Source organism: Rhinoderma darwinii, chromosome 10 (genome assembly GCF_050947455.1).
Source record: "Rhinoderma darwinii isolate aRhiDar2 chromosome 10, aRhiDar2.hap1, whole genome shotgun sequence".
Lineage (NCBI taxonomy): Eukaryota > Metazoa > Chordata > Amphibia > Anura > Rhinodermatidae > Rhinoderma > Rhinoderma darwinii.
Genome location: NC_134696.1, coordinates 60,543,077 through 60,557,983, shown reverse-complemented (window position 1 = coordinate 60,557,983; position 14,907 = coordinate 60,543,077). Strand labels below are relative to the sequence as shown.

Below are 14,907 nucleotides of genomic sequence, written 5' to 3'. Positions count from 1 at the left end.
TGCTGCTGCATCTATATATATATGTGATAGATAGAGATAGGAAAGCAGCATTCTCTTGTTCTTTATGTGTGCAGTGTTTAGAAGACATGATAGCAGTTAAGCGCTATCCACTAGTTTAGAGACAACTGGGAATTAGAGATGGAGCATTCAAAAGGGAAAACTGCTTTAACAAAAATTCAGAATACAAGTAATATAATGGCCAGAAATAGTATTTTTCCTAATGTACACAATTATGATAGCTTAGAAGTCACCTAAAAAGTTAGGTACACTTTAAGTACCTTCTGTATTATTAGACTCTAGCTTTGACTTACCAAAATTGCCTACTCTAATGTACAAAAAAAAACACCAGTTTCCTTTAGGTCTCAGACCTCAGGAGGATCTGACAAGCCTCTGAATAAATTTGCCGCATCTTTGCCTGTTCGTGCATCAGAAAATAAAATCTATGCCTACAATGAGCAGGCAAAGAGTTGCACTATAATTTACTCCAATTTCTGGTGTAAATTCTAGTAAATATGTTGGTCCAGGGGAGGTCACGCCTCTTCCCGCTAAACCCTGACAACTTTTTTCGTCACTTATGAATAGAGATGAGCGAACTTATGAAAAGTTCGGTTCGGCTGGTTCGCCGAATTTCACGAAAAAGTTTGATTCGGACCAAACTAGTTCTGACCGAACCTGTAATTTCCGTGCGCCGAGCATGGTACTGTCCAGGGTGCTGAAAGAGATAATGGGCTGCACTAACTCTTTCAGCAACCTTGACAGTACCATGCTCGGCGCGCGGAAAATACAATTTTAATGTAATAAAAAAATAAATAAATACGTTCATACTTACATTCCTCCTGTACGGCCTCCAGCGATGACGTTTCATCCATGTCGCCGCTGCAGCCAATCACAGGCTGTAGTGGCGGTCACGCACGTCACGTGACCACCTCTGCAGCCAATCACAGGCTGCCGCGGCCTCTGCAGCCAATCACAGGCTGCCGCGTCAGGAAAGAAGGTCGGACTGGAGGAAGAAGAGGGACTCGTCACCAAGACAACGACCGGGTACGTATGAAATGCTTTTTATTTTATTTTTAATCAGCAGCCTCTTTTCTCTATCAGTGATTGATAGAGACAAGTGGTTGCCGATTAGTATAATATTTTTGTAATGTTTTTTTTGCCCGCCCGGGTTCGGTCAAAACATGTTCGGCCAAACCCGATGAAGTTCGGATTCGCTGCGAACCGAACTTTTCGCGATGTTCGGACCGAAACCGGGTTCGGTTGTCCTGGTTCGCTCATCTCTACTTATGAAATGTGGGAGAAACGTAAAATGGTAAAAAGTCACAAATTATTGCGCAAATATGGTGTGTGCCATAATTTGTGACTTTTTACCGCCACAGAAGTGGTGCAAAGCCATTAATGAATGCCCCCCCTTAATACACATAATACAGTTATCTCCCCCATAAATATACATTGGCCAAGTATGCATCTTTTACGCCATAAGAAGAGGGGATTAAGCTACTTTCCAACACATCTGTCAGCACTTATATCCCATTGGATTAAAGCAATAAGCATGTTAAAAATTCAGCATGCCCAAACCTTGTTCCCCCTGACATTGGATACTTAGCCAATCCAGCTGCCGTAGACCAGGGTACTATACACATTAGAAATTAACAGGATCCACTGACATTTATCTCTTGTGTGTGGCCAGCATTAGAACACTTATAACGCATACATGTTCTTAACAAATGCAAATACATATCACAGACGACACAGAAAAGTATCTTAAGCTGACCAAACATTTTAAGATTCTCTCAGATCCGATGTGTTGCATACATAATTTGATATTTCTATTGATATGGACAATTGTTCTCAAATAAAATGATAAAATGTGTGTGTTTTGTGGGAAACTGTATCTTTGCATTGCCTTATAAGGAAGCCACATAGCGGACTGCAGGTGTAGCATGGTAAGGCAGCTTGACGGGGGTTTAAGCTAGGTCAAGTTAGGGGGCAAGGGTTAACGGAGTTCAAAGGGGACAGTAACAGTAAGGGGTCTGTTACTTTAAAGAAGGTCATGGAAAAGCCAAGGTGGAGGTTATATGTCAGGTGAGGGAGTGTGGGGGGGGGGGGGAACTACGGGGAGGCCCCTTGTACAGTGATTATAAGAAGGGGCTGCAATGGAGTTAGTCATCCTTTGTAGGCACCAGAATAGTGAGTGTAGGATCTTACCTGTATCCAGGGTCATGGAAGGCTTCATGGATCAATTGCCTGTTTATCTGGACAGATTTCGGTTGTTGCCCATTCATTGGAATAATACCAAAAAAGTGTCTAAGCCAAAACAATCATACAGACCAAATAGTCCCAAAACGTTTTTTTTATTATTATATAATCTTTATTAGTCCAAAAATTTGGACAAACTCCCCCCCTACAAATATATACAAAAAGATAAAAAAAACATATAATTAAAAACAGCCTCAGGTGAAAAAGACCACCATGGGCAAAATCAGATTATTACCAATGCACAGTCTATGTATCAATACTTGTCCACCAAGGAATCAATGTCTAGAATAAGATCCCAGATATTGTAACCACAGAATGTATATGGCCAAATGCAAAAATAGTAATTCAATTACTTGTGGCTGACATGATGGTAGATGAGGTGTCTCCTCAGGTGAAACTTCCATCTACCATCATGTCAGCCACAGGTAATTGAATTACTATATTATCTGGGATCTTATTCTTATTCTTATACATGTGACTTAGTATTAAAGGGGTTTTTCAGTCCCAAAAAATTGATGGCCTATCCTGAGGATAGGCCTTCAATAGCAATTTGGTCAGGGTCCAACTCCTGGGACCCCTGCCGATCAGCTGTTTTGAAGGGGATGCAGCATTCATACGAGCGCTTCTTCCCCTTCATTTCTACTTGCCACTGTGATTGTTCGACACATATTTAGCGGCGATTTACAGGTATTGCAGCCTTCTTCTCCCATTCACCTTTTTAGAACGTATTATTTTGTGCAAGATTATTGGGTGATGATGGTTTTGTATTTTGTTGGACTATTGCATGAGCAAGGCGTATTTCTTGGTAAAGCAAGCTCTGATGGGATGTCGTAAAGGTCGCTTGCGAGTGGATTTGCGGTGACCGATGTTGTTTAAAATATTAGAATTCTTGGGTGAATGTGTGTCTAGGGTGTGTTTATTAGTGTACGAGTGTTTGCTGTTCAGGGTGGCTTTCTTCTTCATATTGTTTGGCGCATTTCAGATATTTGAATTAATGGACAGATTTAAAAACCGTGAAGGGGGTTTGTTGTGGCGCGATGTGCGTTTGTTGCCACAATCAGTGAGGTATTGTTTGCGCCAGTCCAAAATGGAAGAGATGGGTCGGGGGTCTGGATCAAGCTGCCTGGTGCTCTAGTTTGCCCGCTGCAGTGTGTTCTGGAATTCTTGGAGATGCATTCGGTGTTCCAGGGGCCGTTGTTAGATGGTTCTTTCTTGTCTCAGTATCAATTTGTGGCTGTTTTCTGCAGATGTTTGGAGTTGTGAGGCTTGTCCAGGGCTGATTTCAGTTATCATTCGTACAGGATTGGTGCTGCAACTGAGGTGGCGTGTTGGGGTGTGGGTGCCGACGCTATTGTGAGTATTGGGGAGGTTTCGTTTATATATTCACTTGTTATAGTTTTGTTATTGGGGGTGTTGATCTATATCGAGGTGTTTGGTGAGTATCTTGTTTTAATGTCTTTCAGATCATAAGCCTTGCCTGATCTGGATCGTTGGCCATTCCAACATATTCTGAGGGGCATTAGAAGCTGATGTTAGGAGGAATGGCCGATGGTTGGGCTTAGGTAAGGATGTGGCTTTGGTGCGGTGGATTGGGGTGCAGGGAACGTTGTGAAGCCGATAGTTACAAGAGGTGCAGTTTCATGCTGCTTTGGATAGGCCCCCTGACGTGTTGGTTGTGCATGCGGGTGGGCAATCATTTGGGTATGCGTCCGTCTCGAGAATTGATACGGGACGTGAAGTTGGATATGTTGCGCATGTTGGCTACTTTGCCTGGCATGATGATTGTTTGGTCTGATATAGTGGAGCGGAAAGTGTGGAGGGGGCGAGGTCGATTGTCGGCTTGAATAAGGCGAGGGTGAAAGTTAATAAGGAAGTTGCTCGCTTTGTGAAGATGAATGGGCGTATTGTGCGTGCCACAAGGATTAGGAGGGAGATGGTGCAGAGATTTTGAGGAGTGATGGTGTGCATCTCAATGCCATTGTTATCAATTTGTGGTTTTCGTCCTTGCAGGAAGGTATTGAGACAGCGATTCAGGTTTGGAGGGATTAATATTTGTAAGATGTCACACTTTTTCTTCTTTGGCAGTTAAAGGGTCTTTGGAGGCAAAATATTTGGAGGAAATAGACAGGATCATTTGAAGGATGGAGGATTTAAAGCTGTTTATGGTACAGCTACAAGTTTGGACTCCTGGTGGTGGTTTATGGCCTCAGGAGGTTAAAAAGTGCAATGCCTTTAAGTTGGGTGCCCTTGGGTCAGGTGTAGGCAGCTTGTGTAGAAGGTCATACGAGTGCACTAAAATTTTCTGTGGAATGATGGTCGGAAAAGGTTGAGAATGCCTCCAAGTACTCTTTCTGTAAGAATCGGGATTGTTAATGTTTAATGCACTGTGATGCTTATGTTCATTTTTTTTATTTACAAATGTTATTTATATGTTTTGATGGTATGTGGCAAGGAGAATAAAATGGACTGTAGTGGCATTTTTCAACCACAAAATTCAGTGTCTGTTGTTATTTTAGGTGACAGGTTAAGAATAGTTTTGGTAGGGATGCTTAATTAACCCCTTCAGGACTGAGCCTGTTTTAGCCTTGTGAACACAGATGATTTTTTCAATGTGACGTGTTAATTTAAGTGGTAATAACTTTGGAATGCTTTTACCTCTCCAAGCGATTCTGAGTTTGTTTTCTCGTGAAATATTGTACTTTATGTTAGTGAAAAAAATTGGTCCATAAATTCAATATTTATTTGTGAAAAATAGCAGAATTTTGAGGAAATGTGCAAAAATTAACATTTTTCTAAATGTAAATGTATCTGCTTGTAAAACACATGGTAATACCACACAAAATAGTTACTAATTAACATTTCCCTTATGTCTACTTTATGTTTGCATTGTTTTTTGAACATCCTGATTATTTTTCTAGGACGTTACAAGGCTTAGAACTTTAGCAGCAATTTCTCACATTTTCAAGAAAATTTCAAAAGGCTATATTTTCAGGGACCAGTTCAGTTCTGAAGTGGCTTTGAGGGGCCTATATATTAGAAACCCGTCCCATTTTTTAGGTTTTACCCGAGAAATGCAACCAAATATTTATTGCCCAGATTCTACAGTTTTTAGAAATATCCCACATGTGGCCCTAGTGTGCTAATAAGGATTATATATTTCGATAAAATATATATATTTAAAAACTGGATATTTTATGGAGAGCACTCCTTGATAAGAAGAAAAGGCAGATAGGTACTGGTCAGCTGATTTATTGTGCAACACAGGGTGGGCAACGCGTTTCAACGCAGAACATGCGTCTTTGACAGGCCTATTCCTATTCAAGTAAATAACTCATAAAAGAATAAAGTAACGTTAAAACCAAGCACACCATTGTTTTTCTTGTGAAATTCTCGATAAGTTTGATGTGTCACATGACCCTCTTCCCATTGAAAAAACGAAAGTTGGATACAAAATGGCCGACTTCAAAATGTCCGCCATGGTCAACACCCAGCTTGAAAAGTTTCCCCCCTCCCATATACTAATGTGCCACAAACAGGAAGTTAATATCACCAACCATTCCCATTTTATTTAGGTGTATCCATATAAATGGCCCACCCTGTATTATAACTGTTAGTGTGATGCTGATAGTCACTCTGACAGGAAGCCTGTGGCTGGTCCTCATAGGCTTCCATGCATGGCAATCCTGGAGGCCATTCTATGGCCTCCGATTGCCATAACAACCAGCGGCAACACCTGCTCTTGATCCCGGGAGAAAGTTTGTTGCTACAACAAACTTTCCCTGCAATGTCACATGATCGGGACCTGAACCAATCAGGTCCCAATCATATCTCCAGGACCAGAGGCAGGTGTTAACAGTGCAATCTGGGTGTCAGCGCCATTCTGAGACACCCTATAGCTCTGTTAACACTAACCGTGAATTCACATTGGCGCTGCACAGAGCCCAGCAAGCGCTGACGTGAATTTACATTGAGCGGTCGGGAAGCGGTTAAATAAACAATGTCTTAAATCCCTCCAGTCAAGTATTTCTCTCAGACAATAGTAAAGTGAGTGCAATAATCGTAGCATTTACCACTAATGATCAAGACAATGATTATTAATGATAAGTGTTCTGATTGTTCCTGCTCTTTTTCGCACCATAGTAGTTTAACCTTTTACAATTATTAACAATAATCTTTACTATGGATAGCTAAACTCAACCTTTTTTTTATTAGGTAGTGGAGGAAATCTCAGAGGCCATAGAAAACTTTTATAATCATAGTCTCTCAAGTAATTTGTCTCTAAGCTGTTAGCTGATATATGGTTCAAAGTAGATCTAAGCTGGATCCTCCCTCTATTCTGATTTTGGACAATCTAAGGGTCCCTTTACATGGAAAGATATCCAGTAAATGTAGCGCACCGACCTGAATGGGAGACCGCTGTAATACTGTAGACCGCCTATACAGGTGTGTCGGGGATTCACACTGTGAGCAGTAAAGACAAAAAGGGGGAGCACTGAGCGCTGTGGTCCTTTCTAAACAGCTTTTTCGGCGGGGGTGCTAGGAGTCAGACCCCCAACCGATGAGATATTGATGACCTATCCAGAGGATAGGCCATAAATTTCTTTGGACTGAAAAAAACCCTTTGAATATTACATTTGTCTGTTAGATCATGCAACATTTAAACATTTTTCAATTGGATTTTTTTTTTTTTAAATATGCTCTTGGGGCTAGATATTACTGTTACATAGTTGGTGCTGTTTTTATTTCCAGTCAGAACATCCACCTTATATGTATAGTGCCGGTGAGAAGAAGCCACTTCTATTGGACCAATTCTTACCAGCCAGTGGGGCTGAGCTACTAGACATGTGTGTCCATTAAATGACAAAAATGTTGGCTGCATTCAGAAGCTACTAAGGGGTGCTTAATGCATAATGTTTCACTGTATTATTGAGTTTAATGTATAAGCAGTATGCGATAAGCTCCTAAGCTCCGCCTAGTGGTGACTGCAGGCAGTCAGATTTATATAAATTAACTCTATTGGGGGAATTTATCAACCTTTTCATGCCAGTGTTCTGGCGTAGGAAAGTCACTCAGGCTCTCTCAGTGAGCTGCAGCATGCATGAGCCACAGCATGCTAAGGGAGCCTGAGAGGAACCGGCAGGGGGAAGAACAGCGGTGAGGTGTGTGTATACGTTTTTTAATTTTATGTCAGAAGAGAAGGGGCTAATGGATAGCGCACGGTCGTGAACATTGCGCCACAATTGTGAAACACTGTAGCCAAATGAGGCAACACATTTATGAAGATGCGTTCGACTCTTAATAAATGTGTCGCATCTTACTCCATGTTTCTTTATATTGAGTGGCTTTTGAAACGCCAGTCTAAACATAATTTCCCCTATGTCTTTGCAGCTCCAACAGCTATAAATATATAATAAGCAATGAATCAGCACAGAATGTTAAGACTAAAGATCATGTGGACATTCACTTTAAGGCATAGTTTCTTTCTTATTTTACAATGGTAAAGATATGCAACTGAACAGGCATACAGTTGCAAACATCTACAGTATATATATTTAATTTTTATTTTTTTGGGGCTTTTTCAAATCTATATGTATAGAAACCAACTTTACGTTTGATACTGTACTGCATAAAAGGTTGGTATATAAAATTAAAATGTTGGGACTGGGGGGAAAATATCTGTAATGTGGTTAACAACTAGCTCAGTAATAGAAAACAGAGGGTGGTTGTAAATGGTAAAGACTCAGAGTGGCTCGCAGTTACCAGTGGGGTTCCACGGGGGGGGGGGGGCAGTTTTGTGCCCTCTTCTTTTTAATATGTTTATTAATTACCTTGTAGGGGGTTTACAGAGTATAATTTCAGTATTTGCAGATGATACTAAGCTCTGTAAAGTAATCAACACAAAGGAGGATAATGTAATACTACAGAGGGATTTGGGGAAGCTGGAGGGTTGGGCAGAGAAATGGCAAATTAAGTTTAATGTGGATAAACGTAAGGTTATGCACTTGGGCCGAGGAAATACATTTTACAATTATGCATTAAATAGGGATTTATTCTGATTGCCATATTTGAAGTATGGGAGGAATTTTGTCCATAATAAGGAAAATGAGATACACCTCATGGGGGTTTTGACTTCCTCTGGCTCAGTACAGTAGAATCATCGGTTGGACTTGATGGACCTGTGTCTTTTTTCAACCTTATCAACTATGTAACTATATATAAAAACCTCAAGCTACACCATCTCCATTTTCCACACTTAACCCCTTAAAGACACAATTTTTTTTCAAATCTGACATGTGTCACTTTATGTGGTAATAACTTTGATGTATCCAAGCGATTCTGAGATTGTTTTCTCGTGCCACGATGTACTTTATGTTAGTGGTAAAATTTGGTCTATATATTCTGTGTTTATTTTTGAAAAACATCAAAATTCGTAGAAAATTTGCAAAAATTAGAATTTTTCTAAATTTGTATGTATTTGCTTGTAAGACAGATAATAATACCATTTAACAGTTCCCATATGTCTACTTTATGTTGGTATCATTTTTTAAAAGGCTTTTTTTTATTTTTCTAGGACGTTACAAGGCTTCTAACTTTAGCAACAATTGCTCAAATTTTCAAGAAAATTTCAAAAGGCTATTTTTTCAGAGGCCAGTTAAGTTTTGAAGTGGCCTTATATATTAGAAAGTCCCCATAAATCACCCCATTTTAAAAACGATATCCCCAAAGTATTCAAAACAGCATTCAGAAAGTTTCTTGACCCTTTAGGCGTTTCACAAGAATTAAAGCAAAGTAGAGGTGAAACCCAGCTGTGATGGCACTGGCTCAGCTTCTGAGCCAGCTCCCTCACATACACGTTCTCAAGGAGCAGTGATTGGTTCGTCTGCTGTGACTGACCAATCACAGCGATCGCCGCTGTGATTGGTCCCCTGCCGTCTTACTGTGCCAATCAACTGTCATAAACAGTTGATAGCACAGTTCTGTCACCTTGTCCTTTGACAGGGTGACAGTTGTTTGACACACCAGTTTAAGGCGCCGAGACCTGGTGCTGTAAGGGGTTAAACTAAAGAATATTTTCATACAATCCACTCCAAACTACTGCAAAATACTGATCTCTTCCATCTATTTCCTGAACAGAGGAATATGGGAAATAGTGAATGGCTTCAACAGCCAGGATTTCTATTGTTTACTCACTTGCACAAGGTATAAGGACTCCCGTCCTGGAGTTGAAATGTACCTCAAACTCCTTTTTCACTTATTTTCATAAATTATAAGGAGTCAAGACATATTTACTTCCACTGCTGGTTACTATAGAAGTCTCTTTTAAAGGTGCTTAATGCCCTTTCTTGTAGAATGAGTTAAAAGCACGTTCTACAATGGAGTACAGGTAAGTTCTACAGGTATCCTGTAGTTATGGCTTATGCAGAATCCTAACCTGTAAACAGTTCTAAGGGATGATCTCAGGGGCTGAGGCTGAGGGGTGTTTATTTACATGCAAATTGTTCGCCTAAGGGTATGTTCACACGCAGTGAGCAAACACTTCTGAAAATACGGAGCTGTTTTCTGGCGAAAACAGCTCCTGATTTTCAGATGTTTTTTTTACAACTCGAGTTTTTCTCTGCATTTTTTTCCATCCGTTTTGGGAGCTGTTTTTCAAAGGAGTCAATGAAAAACGCCCCCAAAAACGTCCCAAGAAGTATCCTGCACTTCTTTTGACGAGCCATCATTTTACGCGCCGTATTTTGACAGCGATGCGTAAAATAAAGGCTCGTGGGAACAGAACATCTTAATTCCCATTGAAAGCAATGGGCAGATGTTTGTAGGCGTATAAGGGGTGTTTTTTCAGGCGTAATTCGAGGCGTAAATAGCCCGAATTACATCTGAAACCACTACGTGTGAACATACCCTAAGAGATCTCTATGGAAGAGATCATGGGAAAGGAATAGATAACATCTCTGGGACAAATTATTGCACATTACATATTAGCTATGTATTTTCTCTAAAATGTAGGTTTTATTTGATATCAAATCATTAAACCCTTTAAAACCCACAGACCGCAGCTCATTCATTTTACCCTATTTTATTCTAGTTCTTGTTACATTACTTACATCTCTGCAGAAACATACGCTATCAGCAGCAGTAAATAACATGCGGCCATTGCATTGTTTAGGCCACTAATGGATTGACTGTAATGTATAATGAATTCTAGTGATCCATTATCTGCTGATGACTAGTCTTCAGTACTGCAGCCAATGAGGCATTTCACAGCGAGAGCACTAGACTCCCTATGAAAAGCATGTAATTGTGTTTACATTGACCAAATACATTTTTCACTTCACATGGATACAATGTAAGCAGAAATGATTGACCTATATAAACAATTCAGAACACACGGCATATGTAGAACTCTATGCAACTGCAGGTATGCTGCAAAGTGCATAGAAACAATTGATCATGTACAGGCATGGTCAACTTCTGGGTCCACTTTTAATCTTTATGGAGGCTATTGTAAGAAAAGTAGTGGGTCTGCAATAAATATAAAACATCATTCATAAGGAACGAATAAGCTTACTGCTTGCAATAATGAAATATGTCTTAAATGGGCCATTTGTTTTTTGTTATATTAGTATAAATCCGCTTTACCTTGGGAACTAGATGAGAACTAACAGAGTATGTAAAATATGATGATGGTAATACCAATAGGCGGCTGGTTAAAATTTTTAAAGAACCGAAACGCAGTTAAGATGTAAACACTTTCTCTTAACATTGTTGAGGGCTTTGACAGTTCTTGAAGAGATGGCATGTGAAAATGCCCAGTGCTTTTCATGCATAACAAAAAGTCTGTAATTCGATGAATTATTTTTGTATATCATGAAGTCAGACCGAATCCAATAGACATGATAATTGGCGGTAAAGCAGAAGTTACTTATATTATTGTACTTAATTTAATAATGAATTATACACCACTCTGACTTGGAAGTTTATTAAAAAGTCTAGGGTTTGTATGTTGGGATCACCACGTCTTTACCTAATGTTATGAAAAAATTAACCAACCTCTTATACTGGTCAGGTAAGGTGATGGTCATTAACTTGAAGTTTTCTGCACTGGTGACTCTTCACATGCCCGTGGAGAAAATGTAAAAAGTTTAATGAACTACAGCTTATACGAGGAGCTGCTAATATCCTAACTGGATACGTATTATATAAACTAGTGATCATGGGCCAAACGTTTATCTTTCTATTAGTCATCTACTACAGCCCGCCTCTACTCAACTTTTAATCGCTGTGAACTGATAACAAATTTTTTTATTCAGCTACACAGTAAGGCAAATCCCGAGAGCAAGCTCTGCAGAAACAACAAGTTACCAAGGAATGCAGGGAGATTTCAGCTCTGAAGTCTGCAGATTTCTTGATGTAGCTTTGGAATATGACACAGGCTGTAATTTAGAATCACTATCAGATACATTATGTATAATGCATATTTACAAAGTACTCTTTTTTATAGAGTAATTAATTACTTTAAAATGGTGTTCAAAGAGGATATAAACCAGTGGTCCTCCAACAAAACTCTTTTCTATGGCTCATATCATTACCTGTGTGACAATTCCGCTGGCCATAGGCATTAGATAAGAATCAGCCAAAACAGTGATTTTGACCTTTTCGGGATATTATCTTCCATGTATTGGTCATGTTCCTTTGCAAAAATGAGAGAGTAATGACATTCTCCAGAAACTTTGATTTTCCGCCATCGATTGCCCATTACTGATCGACAATAATTTTTATCTAGTGTCTACAATGTCTTTAGTTTTTTTTGGTGTTTATTGTCTTAAAATCCCATGAGACATGGTTTAATGCCCAGTGGGAAATACAATTGTGAACAATTATCAGTTGAAAAACGTGTAATTCATAATAAACACTAGGGAGTTAGATGAGATATAAGATTTGTTGTGTTTTAATGAAACTTCTCATTGGAGAGGATCCTCATACTAGAGAGCTGGTGGTGCTGCCGCTGTAGACGATGTGAAGATGTACTCTACATTATGAGGACTCTGCTGAACAACTCTAAGCTTCCGCAACCCCTGTGTATGACACATATTTCCAGGTTTAGTGTTTGAAGGTTCATTCCCACACACCATTCAGTTCTATATCTAAACATTCTGCAGCATTCTATCAGGGTGAGCTACGGTATTATTGACATGACGCGGTTTTATTGGCATTCACTTTCACGCAGAGAATGTACAGGATTGACATAGGGTTAATTTGCACAGTTTGTGATGGTTCTGTAAAGTGAGAGGCACATTTGTGATGACAGGTCATGAGGGCTGTGTTAGAGCTCAGCAATTAAAAGGATCACAAGAGATGTGTCGCAGGTTGCTGGACTGACTTGACATGTACCTACAAGTTAAAGCCAGATGTGGAATGATAACTATGAGCAGTGCCCATCACACATTAATATATATATATATATATATATATATATATATATATATATATATATATATATTCACTATACAGTATTTTCTCTAGGTTGAATGCAAACTGGCATAGGCAGTGAGAGAATGCTTTGACGTAGGCAAACTTGCCTTTTACAAGTGGAATTAGTGCTATTCAGACTGCGTATCAAAACACTCTGCCCCATCGGGGAACATGAAAAGCGGATGGTTACAGTATCTATGCTCACGTCTGACCTCCTTATATTTGAGGCACCCGAGTATAAGGGACAAAATGCAGATGTCTTTTGTAGCTGGATCCTACAGCCTATGATTCTGTCCGCGTTAACACGGCAATAAATGAAGCACGCACGTTTGGCTTTTGCTGAAAGAGGAGAATACAGTAACCCAAACCATATGCAGTTCTGTAAAAGGAGAATAGGATTTCCTAGCTTACCTCGTCCACTGTTAAGGGCATACAGATCCGGTACTCCTTTACCAGCATCCTGGGCCCAGCGCTGGTTCTGTACTCAGGGAAAACTTTGCCAAGCTCTCTGTGTTTCCCTCACCTTGCAGTATGTGCCTTTTCTCAGCAGGGCTTTAGGCACACCTTTGCATGAAAGTGGAAAAACTCCACCTACCACCACACACACAAAAATGTTAACTCATTGCTGACTAAGCGGTGGCTGGGGACACTAAAGTCTGCTGCTAACCTCACATCTACAGCCTCAAGCAGCTCTGTCAATACAGTGTTCTTGTTTGCTGGCTCTCCCTCTCTTTCCTTCTCTCTCCCTCCCTCACATCCCCCTCTCCCCTCAACGTTTCATCATAATGCCTCCTTTTCCCTTTCCTGATTGATTTGTGACTTCTGCTTAAATGTTCATTTTCTCCTGCATTATTTACCAGTATACACAAGGAGCAGACACACAACCACTAAAGTCTATTAGAGCAGTCAATTTAGCTTAGGTCATATTTATAGAGCACATTTAGACTAATGGCATTTCTGGCACTTAATTCTTATATTTATGCTTCATATCAACTAGAAATAATATAAATGTCAGAAAGGGATCATAAAATTGCAACTGCGTCATTTTATGTTCTTGTCAAATTCTTGTTTATTGGTCGATATCCAGAGACATAGATTTTGATCATTTGTATGTATTTATTTCTTTATTTCTATAAACATATTCCTTAGCACCGTACATTTATTCCGTATTGTTGCTCCTTAATCCCTCACAATTTTATTCACTATATTAGACACACACATGCTGGGAGCAATTCCATAGGAATCCCACTGACCTATCTACGTTTGAGAATGTAATAGGACACCAGACCACCCAGGAAAGAAATACAGGGAGAAAATATGCCAAATGGCCTCGTTCACACAGTGCAGATTTTCTAATTATTTTTGAAGGCATATATAAAGGAAGGCCATATAAGTCTTCTCTCCTGGCTTAAAAAAATGCATGCAAAATATGCACAGTAGATGTGCTCACGCGATCACTGGAAAGAGTGCAGCTATGATTGACAGCCACACTCCTATATCAATGGCCAGGATCAAAGAACTCGTAATGATCCATACAATAAACTTTATTGCATGCATTAGTGTTTAAGGTAAAAAAAACAGAATAGTATTTTTATGTATTCCACCATTATTAAAGATTAATAAAAATTATATGTACCTGTTAATGTAAATTCAAATCATCGAACAAAAAAAAAAAACAAAAGCTACGTAGCCTTAAAAATAAAAAAAGGTATGACAGAATGTGGGAAGGCAAAAAAAAAAAAAAAAATGACCTTGGTCCTTAAAGGGGTTTCCCACAAACGACACTTATCACCTATCCACAGGTCCACCGCTGGTACCCCCACAAAAATAGAGCTCCTGTGTCCCCAGTTTGAAGGGAACGACGGTCGGACATGCAAGCTACTTCGCACTTCAACTCTATGGGACAGAGAGATATATGAGAGCTGTACTCGGCTATCTCCATCAGTCCCATAGAGTTGACAGGGGGCAGCGCGTATGTTCAACTCCTGCACCATTAAAATGGGGGACACTGGACCCCAGTTCTTGTGATCGGTGGGGGTCCCACTAGTGTGGCCCCGAGCGAGCAGACACTTTTACCTATCCTGTGGATAGGTGATAAGAGTCGTTTTGTGGATTAACCCCTTTTGACAAAAATTGGCTCTGTTTGCAACTCCGTAGTGAGTGTTAAAGTCAAGGATA

The 14,907-nt window shown here is 39.8% G+C and overlaps 1 protein-coding gene across 1 annotated transcript in view; it reads right to left on the bottom strand.

Moving 5' to 3' along the window:
* The window catches only part of LOC142662086 (cytoplasmic phosphatidylinositol transfer protein 1-like), a 163,464-nt gene extending 150,030 nt beyond the window's left edge, over positions 1-13,434 (bottom strand). Inside the window, exon 1 of the mRNA XM_075839975.1 lies at positions 13,141-13,434. Coding sequence (XP_075696090.1) covers positions 13,141-13,188 — 48 coding nt within the window. The 5' untranslated portion in view covers positions 13,189-13,434. The remainder of the gene's footprint in view (positions 1-13,140) is intronic.
* Positions 13,435-14,907: the final 1,473 nt, after the last annotated feature.